The 17041-nt window shown below is 36.3% G+C and overlaps 1 protein-coding gene across 5 annotated transcripts in view; it reads left to right on the top strand.

Annotated features, from left to right (window-relative positions):
* The window catches only part of CCDC171 (coiled-coil domain containing 171), a 151282-nt gene that overhangs the window by 37572 nt on the left and 96669 nt on the right, over positions 1–17041 (top strand). For all 5 annotated transcript variants that reach the window (XM_039729943.1, XM_039729941.1, XM_039729942.1 and 2 more), the window contains exons 9-11: positions 334–472; positions 9466–9568; positions 15488–15591. In XM_039729943.1, coding sequence (XP_039585877.1) covers positions 334–472; positions 9466–9568; positions 15488–15591 — 346 coding nt within the window. The remainder of the gene's footprint in view (positions 1–333; positions 473–9465; positions 9569–15487; positions 15592–17041) is intronic.

The following is a 17041-nucleotide window of genomic DNA, read 5'->3' as shown; positions in this document are numbered from 1 at the left end:
AAGATGTGATGTCCTTCTGAAGAGAACTAATGTGTTAATTAAAATATGATGACTTCTGTTTATTACATGTAATCTGCAGTCCATATTCAAATGATCAAATCAATTTATGACTGGAAATCTAACACAAGCCTTGATAATAGAAAAGAACCACAACTGAAAAGTTTTTCTTAGAACGAATATATATATTTCTTCACTTAAAAAAATAAGCCAAGGAGTTTCATAAGTCATCTGATGTGCTAACATGATATGATACCCAGATTGTCTTTTAAAAATATGTAGAATACTTGACATAAGTACTTTTGATTAAAATATTCTAACGTTGAAACTTTCCAGGTTAGAAAAAGAGTGTTTCTCCTCAAGCAATCAAATGAAAGAAGTGATTGAGGAAAAGAAGAAGGTAATTATGGACCTCTCTGCAAGACTAGAGAATGCCGAAAAAAGCTGCAGTGAATTACAGGGTGAACTTGCAATGGTAAGACAAAAGCCTGTGGCACTTGTTGTTTAGGTTTTTTAAACCTACTCTGAACATAATCTTCATTTGCTGTGCTGAGCTGTGGAATAAATCTGACTTTGCGTTACTCTGATTTTTTATTTATATTAATTTGTTTTGTGAAACGAGTAAATATAGATAAGATACTGGAGAAACTAATTCCAAAATACATTTTCAGTGATAACACCAAGTATTTAATTGAGGAATTATTTTCAGAAAACAGTTATTTCAAAAGTATGGCTATGAGTCAAGAGTAACCAGCCTTTGCATTCCTAAGGGAGAAGACGATTTGTAGATACGGATTATGATTTTTTGTGAAGAATGTTCTATCTTCCTATCCAAACTTTTTTCCCTCAGGTTTGATTAGTTACCATTGTAGACTTGCTTATTTCTATTTCACATAATGTTTTTAATGCAAGCATTTGACTGCAAAAACTGTTTAAAAATGTCTTCTTTGAAGGTGATAAACTTTTTAGTTGTTTTTTTTTTTTTTTGTTGGTTTTTGTTTTTTTTTTTTTTTGTTTTTTGGGGTTTTTTTTTTTTTTTTTGTTTTTGTTTGGTGTGCATTTGTCCTATTGGATGTGTTTTAAAGGATTATTTTCTGAAACATTTTTCCTTTTGTATGACCAGTTGGTGCCTTCCCACTGTCTCTATGCACCCTGACTTTGAATATCAATTTTGCCATCCTCTTTAATAGCCAGAGGGTCAAAACAAAAAGCTTAGGATATCTTCATTAATTACATAGATGGAGGGAGTATACCCTCAGCACATTTGCTGGTGATGCCAAGCTGAGTGTTGCAGTTGGCAGACCTGAAGGACAGGATGCCATCCAGAAAGACCTGGACAAGCTGGAGAAGTGGACCTATGAAAATCTCATGTTATTTACCAAGGCCAAGTGGAAGGTGCTGCATCTGGGTCAGGGCAACCCCTGGTGTCAACACAGGCTAGGGGAAGAACAGATCAGAGCAGCCCTACACAGAAGGGCCTGGGGGTGCAGGTGGGTGAGAGGATGTGTTCCTGCTGAAAGAAAGCAAGCCAAATATGTCCTGGACTGCATCCAAAGCAGCGTGGTCAGCAGGGGAGGGGAGGGATTCTGCACCTCTGCTCTGCTCTGCTCTGCTCTGCTTGCTCTGTTCTGCTCTGCTCTGCTCTGGTGAGACCCCACCTGCAGGACTGCATCCAGCTCTGGGGTCCCAGTACATGATGGAGAGAGTCCAGAGGAAGCCACCAAGTTATCACAGGGATGGAGCAGCTCTGCTATGAGGAGCCAGGATAAGAGAAGGCTTAGGGCTGGCCCAATTGTGACCTTCCACTGCCTGAATAGAGACTTTCCAGAAGGGCAGTGTAGTAAGAGGACAAGGGGAATGGCTCCAAACTGAAAGGTTTTAATCAGATATTGGGGAAAAAAATTTTTATTGTGAGAGTTGTGAGGCACCTAAATGTAACAGAAAAGTTATGAAACATAACAAAGAAACTCATAACACAGAAGTTGTGAATGCCCTATTCTTGGAAGAATTCAAGGCTGGGTTGGATGGGGCTTTGAGCAACCTGGTCTAGCATTAGAACTAGATGAACTTTAAGGTTCCTTCCAAAGCAAGCTATTCTATGTTTCTGTGATCTGAAAACCTTTCTCTCTTCATTGTATAGTAGCATTTACAGTATTTCTATACGTAGCCAATTTTTTTTCTATTGTAAATTTCTGTTCCTGCTTCCTCTTGGACTTATGATGGAGGAGATTACCATGATCTCTTCCCTGCTACTAGTAGGCTTTGTGCTATTCAGAGTATAGGAGCAGAGATCTGCATCAGAGAGTCTTCAGATTTGTTGGTGTCTACTCTTCAGCTGGTGGAGTTATTCCATACATTGTCTTTGGGTTATCCACTTCCCAGGTAGATTGGTAATTAATAAACTGAAGAAAAAGAAAACTAAAAAGCTGTTTTTCCTTTGGGAGGACACAGCTTCTTCAATGCAAGCATTAAAGTATTAAAAGACATTTGCTGCCTTAGTTAAACTGAAAAAACAATTTTATCAGGCACAAAAAGAATACAAAGAAAAATTCCTTAGTAAAATGGATGTTATACCTGACAAGAATTCAGGACAAAATTCTGTTCATGCTTCAGGTTTTTTGGTAATGACAACAGTATTAAATGATGTACTCAAAGTGAACATTGTGTAACTAAAAGTAAAAGCAAATAGATTGCCCCACTTGAAAGAACTGTCTTATTCATATAGCAGGTTGTTTTAATTGCTTTACTGAAATGATTTCAAGCCACCAGACTATCTTGAACAGGTAATAAAAATACTCATTTTCTGAAGAGTTGTATTAGTGGTCCGCTGTGGGATTAGATTTTTATCACCTTGGATGGCTTTGTATTTTTCGTGAAGACTTTCATATTTGATTGGGAAGCAGGAGTGCCTGTGTGTGGTCTTGTTTACTAGTATAGACAGCTTTTTTGTTAATTTTCTTCCCAAACCCAAAAAGCAGAAGGCTATAGCAGAAACTATGTATAAATGACATTCAATATACTTTTATTAGGCTTCCCTTTACTTATGGTAAAATTGTGTGAAATTGTCAGTGCGTTCTCTTCCTTTTATTTCCACGTCCTGCTTTCGTGATCTGTTAATTACTTTCTTTTGCACAATTATTAGACATCCTGAATACATCTTTTCCACTTCAGTCTGGTAATCTTAAGCTGGTTTCTCAGAGTACTGTTAACATACAAGTTAATGTGTTCGTTTGTAAAATATTTGTAAGATACACAAAGTACATTATTTTGAAACTTTATATGAAAAAGTGCTTTTTTTCCCTTAATGGGTCAGTTGAATGTCCAGTAAAATAGTTATTCTGGTTGTAATTTGAAATTCCAGCACGTTGCAGAAGTTTGCCAGAAACTTTCATGGGTCAAATGTGATAGGATCTGTTACTATCAAACAAAATTGCTTATGAATGCTCAGCATGAGAAAGCCCTCAATATTTACATTATGTTTACTTGAGGAAATTGGTCTCAAGCTTGTCATTATCTAGCTAGGGTATCTAGAAATTTTTAGTTTCAAGAATAGGAATTTAGAATGGCTATTGTGATTTAACACTTCATTTAAATTGAAACAGCCCCAGCTGTATTCCTGTCCCATGGAAAGAATAAGAGGTATCTTTAGGAGTTTTAAGTTACTCAGGATATTTACATTTCTAATACCTAATAGTGGATGATTTTGGCATGGGACAAGCAGGAGATGTTAAACGTTTATGAGGACTGCAAATTCAAATTTGGGAAATTTGCCAGTTCATCAGAATGCATATTAGGAAAGTGAAATAATTAAAATATTGTATTTTAGTATAAATTCCTTTGATTTTGAAGGTGTATTTATTTCCACCCCTTTTAACAGATTCTGTTAGAACTAGCATAATTTGTATGTAAGTTGTGTAATAGATTACACGCAGCTTGTCTTTTTCCCCGTGGCATGTAAATCTTTCTCTTACAGCCACGCCTGAAGTCATGCTCTGTTTGCATCTTAGCTGTCCATAAACACCTTGTAGGTTACCATACACTGAATGTCTGAACAGAAATATTTGAGAATCTAGTTCCAGGATATACACATTAAACATTGTTCTTTAGCAGAAGTTGCCTAGGTATTGACTTAACAGACCATGAAGCACCCTGAGGATTATGATTCTGTTCTACAACTTCTGTGGAGTAGAAACTGTTACACAGTGGCAAACACATAAATGTCATCTAGGCAATTTAATGTGGACAGTTTCTTTCAGTAAAAAAAAAAATAAAAATCCCAGTCTCGATACACACTCTTCATTAATTTTGTGCATTAGCTTTTAAGTGTTGTTTTACATTGATTGCTTTTTTCCTTGTCTTAACATAGGGGGAGAGTTTTTCTTCCCAGCTGTTACTTCTATTATTGTTCTAATGCAGGAAGACTAGTTACTCTGAAGCATATGCTTAAATGACCTACTGCAAACAAACCAATTTTTAAATTTATTTGGGAAGTGCAGAGGTAACTTAAGGTATGATGTCCTGGTGTTGGAAGATAGGCATCTAAAATTGAAAGTTGCAGTTCTCAAAAAATATTCTCTGACTTGGATTAAAAAATAAGTCCCAAAACCCAAGGAGATACTTCATAACATTCTCTCCCAGCAAAAGTTGTTACAAATCTCTTTTAATGGGAGGCACAAGAAGGATTTCAATAAAACTTGAATATTTTTGATTAATTTGTAAGACAGATACTAAATTTCTTGAGAGATTGTATTTAACTTACATGTGGCCAGACTTCTATAGATTTCTGAATATTCCAGCTGATATAAGAAAATAAAAGAAGTATTCAATAGTTTGATAACTTGAGTAAAAATAAATAGAAGCCTAAGGGGAGAGTTTGTCAGTGATGGTTTGGGGGTTTTTTTGTTTTTTTTTCTAATACTGAAAAATTGGCTGAAAAATTTTTGCCACTTTTCTGCTTTACAGAGCATCACTTGAGTAAAGCCCGTGTTTTGTGAACTGTGTAGCAGTCTTTTGTGTTTCTGTAAATGCTTTGATTTGCTGCCCCCAAGGTCATGCCTGGTAAACATTCTGATACTTTTGTAAAGAATTTACATAAGCACTTTTCAAGGTGTATCTGAACATGCTGCTCCTTGGTAGTTATGTGGATAGTTCTGGATTTGGCTCTTACTCAGCCGTCACCAGTTGGAATTTGTAGTACAGACTGAGTGGGTTAATTAGTCCATGTGCAAGAGAGCCTCCCCAGGAACCTCTTGTGACTGTAGACAAAGTAGAGAAAATTCCTCAGGAATTAAGGCAGTTCATTGTACAGGTGGACCCCAACTCCCTGCTTACTACTGCAGTGGTTTTGTTAAGGTAAGGCCTCAAAGTCCTGCCCACATGTTTATTTTCTAAAAGTTATTGAACTTGAGATACAGATGCACATTTGCAGCATCAGATTCTGTGGGCTGTCTTGGAACTGTTTATAGAGTTCACTTTTATTTTAGTCAACCATGGCTTTTGCAAAATGCTGCAAAAACAATGGGACATCATTGCTTTATGGGAACAGGAACAAAAATCAAATACTGGTAGTTAAGAAAAGTATGTCTACAACCAAGGTAGTAGGAACTTGTCCAGATAAATAAAAACACCTTTCTGGAAGATTAACACAAGTCTGACAGTGAATGGAAGAATTTTATAAGCAGTCAGTTTTTGGAATAGTTCAAGTTATCTTTGCGGGTAAGCATAGAAAGCATTTGGAAAAAAGATTTTCTCCTCATTGGAGTTTACAGTATTTTTAATGAAAAATGCTTAGCTTCTCTTTAATTTCTTTAAAAGTTCAATTGTGTTTTGAAATTGGTGATTAAATTAATATGTTGCCAAGCACATTTTCTACTAAAAGGTTTTTGTCCTCAAAACTTGTTTTATGATAATAGGAGCCTTTTTTAAGGATATGTAGTTTGTTTCAAGGAACCATTTTATATGCTAAAATTCAGCATATGTTCTGGGTTCAGGAAGTATGATTTTTCTTGCATGCTATTAAGTTTTTAGCCTTCAGTTTAGAATATATTGTGAAGAAGGGAATTGTCTTTGGGGACTATGGGAAATACTTCTAGTATATGTTGAGCATTTTAAGTTCTCATGTGTTCTTGGGAATTTCACTCATCTCAGGGACCTGGAATCCTCAAGGGCAGGTTCTTCGAGTGAAGACTGAGGTGAAAAAAAAGCAATGAGAAGGCCTTTTCTCTCTCCTAGTCACCAGATCACTGCCTCATTAGCAATGGGCCCAGATTTTGCCTAGTCCTTCTTTTGCAGGTGATGTACTTCAGAAATCTTTTACTGTTGCTCTTCACATCCCACATCAGATTCAACTATAGGTGGATTTTGGCATTCGTAAACATATCCCTCTAGGCTTTAACAATGTGTCTGTATTTTTCCAAGTTTAGTATGTCTAAACAATCTTCTATATGCTTCCTATTAGTACTTGAATTTAGTCAGGAGTCCCCTGCATATCCATAAAGACCTCACCTTGGATTTTCAAGGTTGTTTTCAAGAATCAGTGTCTAGGTCAAGAATGGTCCATTCTGATGTACAGAAAGTCAACAAAGTCAGCAGAAGACTTATAAATTTTAATTGAGTTTACAGATATTCTTCCACCTGTTTACTAATGTGGGCTGTGAAGCAAACTCTCCTTATGTAAAGGCTTTAGCAGTTTTCTTGTCAACTGATTTCCCTTTTGAAATAACCTAGGAAACAATTGCACCTGTACTTTTCCAGTAGTTCTACAGGAATAGCAAAACATATTGATGGATGGAGTTGTTGAGAAGGATTGTAATCACATCTCCTAGAACAGCTGAATCTGTCAATTGCAATTGATTGTGTTTGACTCTATACTCATATACTCCATTTTCCTTTTCAAAGTACAGCATTATGCATGCTCCCTGTGTTTGTTCAGACTGAAGAAACTAAGGAGATAATAGCTACTGCTGTAAACTATCAAGTGGGTGCTTTGGAGAAGATGGAGTTACACTCTCCTTAGATCTGTGCATTAGAAGTAGAAGAGAAAACAGGAAAGTTATAATTACTTGTAAGGGGAAAGCAAAAAACTTCACAATGCAGATTGTGAGATATTGGAACAGATTGTCTGGAGAGTTTGTTGAAATGTCATCTTTGAGGATACTCAAAACTTGACTGAACAAGGTCCAGAGCTGCCTAACCTGCCTTCAACCATACTGTGCTGTGAGTGGGGAGTGGGACCAGATGACCTCCACAGGTCCTGTCAGCTTAAATTCAAGATTTTATGGCTGTATGCATTCTTATTAGATACCTGTCAGTGAGACATAAGAAATCAGATCAATAATAGATCCTTTTGGACTGTACCTGGATTTTTAACTGTGTAATTTGTAGCAGTTTTTTTAGCAGTGTAATTTACAGCAGGTTTTTCCTTACATTTCTGATAATGGGGACAGCGATTCAAAATAGAAGTTAGGAAGGAAAGATACTAAATATTTTGCAGTTCAAGTGTAGAGAGACTGGCTAGTCTAAGTAATTTCCTTTTGATCTTTATTGCTGTTGAAAAAGGGACTAAAATTGACTTTGGACATATAGATGCAGTTAGCAAATAAAGTATAGAGAAGTAGAGGCTGAATAGACTAGAACACACTGACTAAATTACAGTAAATTAACTAAACAAAATGGAAAAATTGGATGAGAAGGCTGAAAAAAATTATCACATTTTACTTTTCCATAGGAAAATGTTTTTCTGGGAAGATTTAGTCTCACCTTCTCTGTGATGGAGTATTTTATGTAAAAAGAATATTTATTTTATTGTGATGTTTTCATATTATTATATTTCCTTATTTTTAATTTGTGAGGTCTCTGATATGATGTCAGTACACAAGAGTAAAGTACTTTATTGTGCATTAATTCCATAAAATATTATACTGGATCCTAACATTTACAAGTTCTATTTGTGTTTATAATTTTATGGAGAAGGAATTAAACCTTGGTTATTTTTCAATATATAGAAGTGATTTGGAAATTCTTTATGAAGTGTAGTACAAACTCTCACACAAGGAAAAGCGTGTAAATGCTGCAGGGGACCTAACACTGAAATACACATATGAATAATATATTAGTTGATATACAGTACATATAATTAAAATTGAAAGAGTAAAGCAAATTTATAAAATATTTAAACTGAATAGTGAAGAACACTGCAGAGAATTAAATGCATTTCTTGTTATTTTTTATCCTGACAGTTATATGCTACCAGTATGTAGCAGTTTTCCTGGGGAGGATGTTTCCCACACATAAGAAATGGCCTAGGTTCTTTGACATGCAGTGAAGCATAACTAAAACAACAGTCTCTAGATATGATAGAAAACAGTAGAATGTTGCTCAGTAAAAAATGTTAACTTTCCATTACCAAGTAGAAATGGAAATCACACAAACATGTGTTACAATTTAGAATTTAGAAATAAATTGAGCAGTTAGAAGTCATGAGACCTTGACCACGAGTCATCTTTGACCCTAACCTTTGCCATAAGAAAATTGTGAAGTTATTTAAATCTAGTTTCCTCTTGAGTTGGGTTTGGGGGTAGGGGTGGCTGCTGTTCACTCTTTTTTTTTTTTTGCTGCTTTTAGGTTTTCTATGTTTCTGAGATATATTATTTTTTTTGTCAGTCAGCAGTTAAAATCATACATTTCCTTGAGAAGTCAAAATTCCATATACTCAAAAGGACCTTGGTCTGGAATTATGGATGCATGTCTTTGAAAACTGCAAGTTATGAGATGTAAATTGAAGGAATGATTTGGTATAGTCTTCCTATTGTAGTGATTTAAAAAATCTGCTGTAGAACTTTTCTGACCTCGAAAAATTTGGTGTCTTGATTTGACAAATAGACTGCACTTAGTGAACAGCTTTCTTTAAGAAAATTCAGTGATAGGGGTGCTAAGAACTCTATAGCTTTATGTTCCATGTATGGGGATGAGGTTTTGGTATTGAAGAAATCCCTATCTTGCATGGAGGGTATTAACAATTGAAGTAGGCAGGTTTGCAATGAGAATAGGTGTGGGATTTGACTGAGTGCCAAATCATGGATTGCTAGCCTGTCTGCCAGTAGTTGGGTGTCTTTCTGGATGCCCTTGTAAGATGTAACAATAGATTTCACTTCTTGCATAGATGGATAGAATTTAATAACCATTAAGATACATCTAAAGCAGAAGATGGTGAAGACTAAGTTTTTATACATCATCTTTTGTTTTGCTTTTGAAATATTTTAGTTTTATGTTGTGTGTTACGAGGTTCTTATTTATTATGTCATGTTAGGTCTCTTGGCTCAAGAAAAGACATAAAAAGAAATACAGCAGAAATTTAAATTTAAAAAGAGAAGAGTATATAATTGTGATGTGTGTTTCTTCTGTTTACTTATTTTAATGTGTTTTTTCCCCACCCCCTCTTGTCTTGTCTGTTCCTCCTGTCAAATAAAGGCCAAGAAACACCAGGTCTTTCTAACAGAGACGTATGAAAACAACATGAGAGAGCTGGAGTTACTCTTGGACAGCTTTGCTATGTCAGGCCAGCGGACAGCAGGTTAGTTGAAGGTATAAAGTGACAGATGCATCTGTCAATGTTCCAAAGTCACTACATTGTGGGAATTCTGCAGATGCCTCTTGCATTCCCTCTTCTCAACATGCTTTGATTTGATGACATGATAAGAGCAGTTCTCACAGCAGTCAAATGGCCTTGCTAGCTGAGAAAGGGTGACGGATTGTGGACCTGCTGTTGTCAGCCCAGAGCTTGATTTACAAATGCTGGGGTGTATATGATCGGTCAGAAAAGGGCTCACTTGCTGTGCTCTAAATCCAACTGAGAAAAAAGTCCTTACAGTATACCTGCAAAGGGAACAGATGTTTTGCCTGAACTGAGCCAAATTCTGAGGCAACCTTCAGCAACTTAAAGGTCATATATTCAAAAAGGTTGTGTAGGACACATGATGCAACACAATACTTTTCACAGTTGATTGTGGACACATACTATGTTGCATTCATTTAATCTGATGCAGAACAAATATTTCCTTTTTTTCATTAAAATTAATTGTAATTCAGTGGTTGTCACTCTGCTACCTGGCTTTATGTATAATTATTGTATCAGACTTAACAAACTCCTGCCTGGTTAGAAATTTGAAATAGTGGCTAACATAAACAAGCTGAACTTCAACATCAAGCTAGTGATTTATTTAAAGCTGAAAATTGAACACTTTTAGAAACCTTCATCTAAAACTTAATTCCTGATAGAAAAATTGTATAATAGATACAAAATGCTTCCAATTTACAGTGAAAGTAAGCTGGAAGAAAGCAAGTAAAATGGAGCTTATAGAGCAAATGGGTTTGTTTTATGTATATCATGATATGTGTTTGGACTTTTTAGCAACAATAGACACAAATGGGTTGCTAAAAATACTTTTAAATGAAGATACATTTTTTTGTATCTTCACAAAGAGGTTTTTTTTTTTTTTTTTAGGGCCTGTTGATACTGAATTTCAATAAAGAAACAACTTATGGAGATTTCTCTTGTCCCTAAAAGGCAAGCTTGGATTCTGTGATGCCTTGATTTCCTTGCATAGGCTATATGCTTTGTTGTTTTGGAACTGGTATCAGTTTTATTCTGTAATTATAAATGTGATTACCATGATAAAACCTCTAGGTTTACCTGTAGTTGAAAAATTCTTTAAGACTGTAGATTTTCCACAGTTTTACAAAGTTCCACATGCTCAAAAGGACTTGAGTAATTCTGAGGGGAGCTGGATACTGATGCCAAAGTGCAGTTTCCAAAGCAGCAATTGTCTTTTGGATGGTAAGCCTTGCTGAGAACAGCTTTAAGTTGTTTCTATAATATTCGAAATTCAATAACAGTACCTTCAGTATTAATTTGCATTGTTTGAGGTAAACTTTTAAACTAATTTAAATAGATCTTTTTTTTTTCAAGCTTTAGGAACTGTGAAGAGGCTCTTGAGGCATATAGTAGAATTTAGTTTTGCAGTGAATTGACTGAGTCTTTACAGTCAATTACAGTTTTTTAATATTAGAATATACATTGATTAAGACTTTTGTTTTACATATTTGCTATGCTTTTAAATTTGAAACTTAATTTTTAATGCTTTTGCATTATTGTATTATTACTGTGGTGTACTTAAAATTTTTGTATTTAATAGCATTTATTGAAGTTTTAAAAAATCATTGTTATATTTGAAATGGTAATACCTATATGCCAATAAAAGTAAAAATCTTAAATATATCTTTATAGTCTAATTACTAGATGAGGGGCTACATAAGCCATAGCAGATAGGGGAGTCGTTCTTGTGGTCAACATTGAACTCAAGGGGTTGAGAGATCTACTTAAAAATTTGTCAGTATTAAAAATCCAACACGAAAGATTCAGCCCCTTAATTCAAGTACTAATCAGTCTATGATTATTAGGCTATACAGTAAAGAGAAAATAATACTGTATTTTAATGATAGTATTGATTGTTGGCCCAGTTGATTTGGGCCAATGCCAGGCACCCATGAAAGCTGCTAACTCATGCAGCTGGACAGGGGAGAGGAAATTTAATAAAGGGTTCATGGTTAGGAGCAGGAGAGTTCACTCATCAAATACCATCATAGGCAAAACAGGCTTAACTTACAGATATGAACTTACCACTAAAAAATCAGAGCAGGATAAAGAGAAGTAAAACAAACCCTTTAAAAAAAACCACCTTCCCTCCCTCTATCTCCTTTGCCAGCTCTACCTCCTGTCCAGCTGGCATAAGGAGACAGGGAATGGGTGTTATGGTCAGTTCATCACCCTGGCTTCTCCTGCTGCTCAGGAGAGGAGTCCTTCTCCTGCAGCACTGCAGGGTCCATCCCACAGGAGACAGTTCACTGAGAGCTTCTCCAGCATGGCTCCATCTCATCAGCAACAGTTCCCTCCAAACTGCTGCAACGTGAATCCATCACACAGGCAACAGTCCTCCTAAAACTGCTGCAGCATGGATCACTCTTCCATGGGGTGCAATCCTCCAAGGACAGGCTACTCCAGCCTGGCAGCAAGGGCCCTCTCTCCACAGGTCTTTCACAGGATCACAACCTCTTCCAAGGTATCTGCCTGCTTCAGTGTGGGGCTCCTCCACGGGCTGCGGGTAGATCTCTGCATCCCTGTGGCCCTGCATGGGCTGCAGGGATACAGCTGCCTCACCATGGTCTGCACCATGGGCTGCAGAGAAATGTGGGCCCTGGTGCCTGGAGCACCTCCTGTCCCTTCTTCTCCACTTGGTGTCTGCAGAGTTGTTCTTCTTACTTGTTCTCACTCCTGCTTCTCTGTCGTGACAATTAAAACTGCGCCACAACATTTGTTTTGATTTATTCTTAAACCTGTTATCACAGAATCACCATCTCTGATTGGCCCAGACTTGGCCAGTGGCACATCCATCTTTGGAGCCACCAGGGATTGGCTCTGCTGAACATGGTGGAAGCTTCTAGCAGCTTCTCACAGAAGCTACTCCTGAAGCCCCCCCACTATCAAATGCCTGCCCACGCAAACCCAATACAGATGAAAACCTAAATGGTTTTACAAAGATTTTTATTTCTTTATACATGTCAAAATAACAAGCATAAATCCTTGTTTTCTCCTTTTCCAGTGACCTTTATACATTTTCTAGAGCACTGTTATTCTCATTGATTCATTTGCATGAATTCACTTTGTTTCTTTTCAGTTTATCGCATTGTGCAGTTATTCAGCAATAGGGTATGTTCTTAGCAATGTTTGTCTTTAGGAAAAAAGTAACTGTGGTTGTAGTAATCTGAAAAAAAGGTGAGATGAGCACAAAGTCCTAAGAGTGTTATCTGCTTTGAGTTAGCACCACCTTTTTTGGTCAAAAATCTAAAACACAGCACCATATGAGCTGTCATGAAGAAAATTATCTCTTTTCCTACCCTTGGTCCAGTACAGCTAGCAGAAAGTCTGAAACAGCAGATTTAAGAGTTTATTCACTTGTATACTTCTGTAAGACTTGTATGGAGCTTGGCATTTTCCCCAAATTCTTCCCTCAAACTCTTGGGCAATACTGGGCGTACACTTCAAGTACTGGGTTGGGTTTTTTATCTCATTGCTGACATGGTGCTTCTGCCACAAAAGAGTGCATCTGGATTATGTTGCGTGTCTCCTGCAAGTTGTATGAAGTCAGACAACATTTGGACAGCATTAAAGCTGTAGGTTTGTTTTCAGCTAATGCAGGTAGGCTGAATCTGTATTTCTATTGGCAGATTGAGCTGCCTAGAGATAGGGTTACAGCAAAGGCAAGGAATGACAGCATGAAAAGTTTACTGGCAAAATTCTAATTTTGGCAAGCATGATATTAATAACATTATTGCAGGTTGGTACTTAAAATATGAAAATACATTATTTAGACCATTTGACAAAAACTATGGTATGGAAGATAACTCTTGGATTGACTTAACAGATATTGTTTTAAACTGAATGAGAATTGTGTGTTACCACTTTGCTAGAGCTACAAGTATGAAAAAATAGTGTTTTGGTTTTTTTTTGTGCAACAAGATCAATGCAGAATGTTCCTACAATGGGTGGTAGTGAGAGGTTGGTCTTGTAATTGAGAAGACTGGACTGGAGCTCTGTGCATAGCTGTAGTTGTGGTTATGTGATAAAAATTATTGTAAGGTCACACTTGTCACTTTCTTCAATGTGAAATCTTAACTTCTCAAAGGAGGTCAGATTTTTGAATTCTTCTTAGATTGGTTTTAAGTGTAACACTATTGTTTGGGGTATCTCTAGGATTCACAGGGCTCTGAATTGTCATTAAGAAACTCTTGCTTTTTCCCTGACTCTACAGACTTTCAGAAACTGGTAAGTCGATGGAGTGGCTGATAGGACAGAGGTCAGTCACTGGGATGTGCATGCTGTAGAGCTATCTTGCTCCTGTTACTGAAAGCAATCTTGCAAATATGTGTTGCTTTGAATAGGTGGGACTTTGACTGTAACACCTAGTCCAGTTCATCAAGTGATGAGCATCACTTCATACTTTCTGGTATTATCAAAAGTTGGTAGAGAAAAGGGTAACTAATTGAAAGAATTTTGTAAACAGCAGTTGGCAGTATGTTCTGATTTGCACACTTAAGTAAGTTTTCCACTGAGTTCTATTAATGTATCATGTGTAGCCTACAGGAGGAATTTCATAATTTTTATACAATGCTTTATAGAATTATTATTTGTAGAATTATTAGATGACATTAATTACAGAATTTTTAAAAAATGCCCTGCAAGTATGTAGGTGGCCTACTCTGATAAAGTTTTATGGAGAGCCAAAGAAAAGTCTCAGACTTTAGTACCTGATTTCACTTTATGAGCCACTTTGTGTAAATTGCATAGTGACACTGGTGATCAGCACCTCTATCATTGTTAGTTGTGCTGAGAGTTACTATGATTTAGCCTTCCTGGATTTAAAATCCACAGATTTTTCACTTTTGCAAAAGAAGGCTGCTGTTAGAGTCGGTGAAGATAGTTTTGCTTATAGAACATGTTAAAAATTGTTGAAAGGTTATATACTATAATTTTCTACACAGTGAATGATAAAAGCTTCTTAAGCATATGAGTAATGCTGAGAGGATTGGTCTGTCAATAACTTAGTATTGTGTTGTAACACTAGGAAAAAAGAAAAGTTTGTTCTTGGAAACTGAATCTCAGCTGACATCTTGTGACTTCTTGATCAATACAGTGTTGTTTTGCTCTTTTGACACATTGTTCTATGCACTTTGGAATGGACAGACTTGTTCATGTATCCCCAGTTAAGACAACAAGATCAGAAGTCTCAATCTAAAGGTTTAATAAATACGTTTAGTGTGTCTATAATGGATATATCAGATATATAATTGTACCATTACATAGGACACTGCAGACATATAATTTTCTTCTTGTTATTTCCTTTAGAATAACATTCAAGATAATTTAAAACGTTATTAAGTCCTCTCCAAGCATAATATTATCGTATGATCTTTGGCTTGATAAGGCTTTAAGTAAATGAAATACTGCATTACTATGTGCATGCTTAGTCACAACAGCAAAATAATGTCAGGAAAAGTGTAACTTTCTTAACTTTCAGACATGTTTTTCAAAGTATATATTTATGTGGTTTCCAAGTTGGCTTGTCTGACTGAATGATACAGGTTTGACCACAGCAGAAATAATATGTGAGACTGCATACCAAATGCATTAGATATAAATTTAATCCAGAATTTAACATTCTGTATCTTCTATTAAAGCTTTTATACAGATGTCTTTTAGCTATATTTGCTGTGAAAGCATGGCTATACAGCTATATCTCTCATGGCAAACAAGGCTGCTCTTCAGTGTTCTGTATTGTCACTGAAGCCCTAACTAATTCTAATACCTCACATCCAGGGTGAGTAATTTTCTCTCTGTGGCTTTAAGGCTTAATTTTTGTTCTGTGTTTTCCTTCAGGCACTTGTGAGGACAAAGATAAACCTCTGAGCTCCTCTGTCGTTGAGACTTTGAGGTGTACCTTGACAGCTTACCAGAACAAGCTGGAAGATACGTCTAATGAGGTAACACTTGCAATGTTTGGCACTATATGTATTGCATTTGGCCTGCAGCAGAACATACCCTTTGCTTGTAAAAAAAAGGCAGAAGAGTGGGAATGTTCACTAGACAGCTTCAAGTATGCCTGAAGAAAAAAATCTCTGTTGCTACTATTTCTCTAAGCTTGCCCTACAGTAAAATTTCACATTTGTGGGGACAGGGAGAACAGCTTTTTGTCTTTCTAGTTTAATTTGATTTTCTTGTTCAGTCTTTTGGGCTTATTTTCAAAAAACATTTAGGATAACTAGCCATTCATATATAGAATTTTAGTTAAAAGATAATGATCTAAAAGGGCAGCTGCATATACTGCAGTGTTGCTAAATACACAATGGTTGAGTGTCAGTAGTCACTGCTATCACACATGTAAATAGTCATGCTCCCCTGTACTTCTAAAACTGGTATAATTTTCTGAGGAGAGTGTTTTCAATGGATTCTCTTTGGCAGCTATTTTGCTATAATTTCGATTAAAATAGGACTGTTAGAATACTATCTTTAGATTATATAAGAAAATAATGAAAATATTTCAATTTTGGGAAACTTACCCTTGAAAAAAAAATCAGATGTCTTCCATGCACTCCTGCTATCCTTTTATATCACTGACTTAGAAGTTACAGTTTTGCATTTATTTTCTTGTGTGTTTTCCTATCTGACTAAATTACTCCTCTTGGGTGTAAATGTTTTATTAATTTGTGGCTTTAAAGGCTGTAGAAAGAAGTTAACTGCACCATTAAAACTTTTTGTACAAACTTGTCATTAGTTTTTTTAATAAAACTGGCAAATACAGAAAGGCAAGGTGTGATGAGATTGTAAAGATGCTAGCACTCTATTTCATTTCTAGGTTTTGTTTTGACAAACAAAAGACAAAACCTACTGTCTAGCTGGTCACTCAACAGGTTAAAAAAATTAAAAAGTAAAAAATAAAAAAAGAAAAGTATATCAGCTTTGCCCCTTTTATTGGGAAAAGAATGATCTCCCACAAGACCTTTGAGTTTGTTCAAGGGGCACAAAAACAAGTGACCATGGCAACAATTATACTTTTTAAACAGCAAGCACTGTTAAGTCTCTCCCAGCGAGATAAGAGAACTGATGTGTATAGTCATTATGAAACTCTTCTGAGACCCAAGTCTGGAAGCTGCAGAGTAACTAGGAACATATTACCCACAGCGAATTGTTATTTGGGAGGAGGAGCATCACGTGATAGGCAGCACAGTTGAAAAGTCGACTCAGCAGGCTTTGGCTTAGTGATGTGCTTTGTTGTGAAACTGTGCCAGAGACAGCAGTGGGGAGACCAAGGGGGTGGCTTCTAAGAAAGCAAAGAGAGTGTTCTGACAGAAAGAAGAATGAACTGTCAAGGAAAATAAATCGCAAGCAGAGCAGGACCAACAGATGACCTGCCACAAGACTTCCCAGTAGGAC

This window comes from Passer montanus, unplaced genomic scaffold, assembly GCF_014805655.1.
Source record: "Passer montanus isolate IOZ18808 unplaced genomic scaffold, ASM1480565v1 scaffold7, whole genome shotgun sequence".
NCBI classification, from domain to species: domain Eukaryota; kingdom Metazoa; phylum Chordata; class Aves; order Passeriformes; family Passeridae; genus Passer; species Passer montanus.
This window is presented reverse-complemented; position numbering and strand designations above follow the sequence as displayed.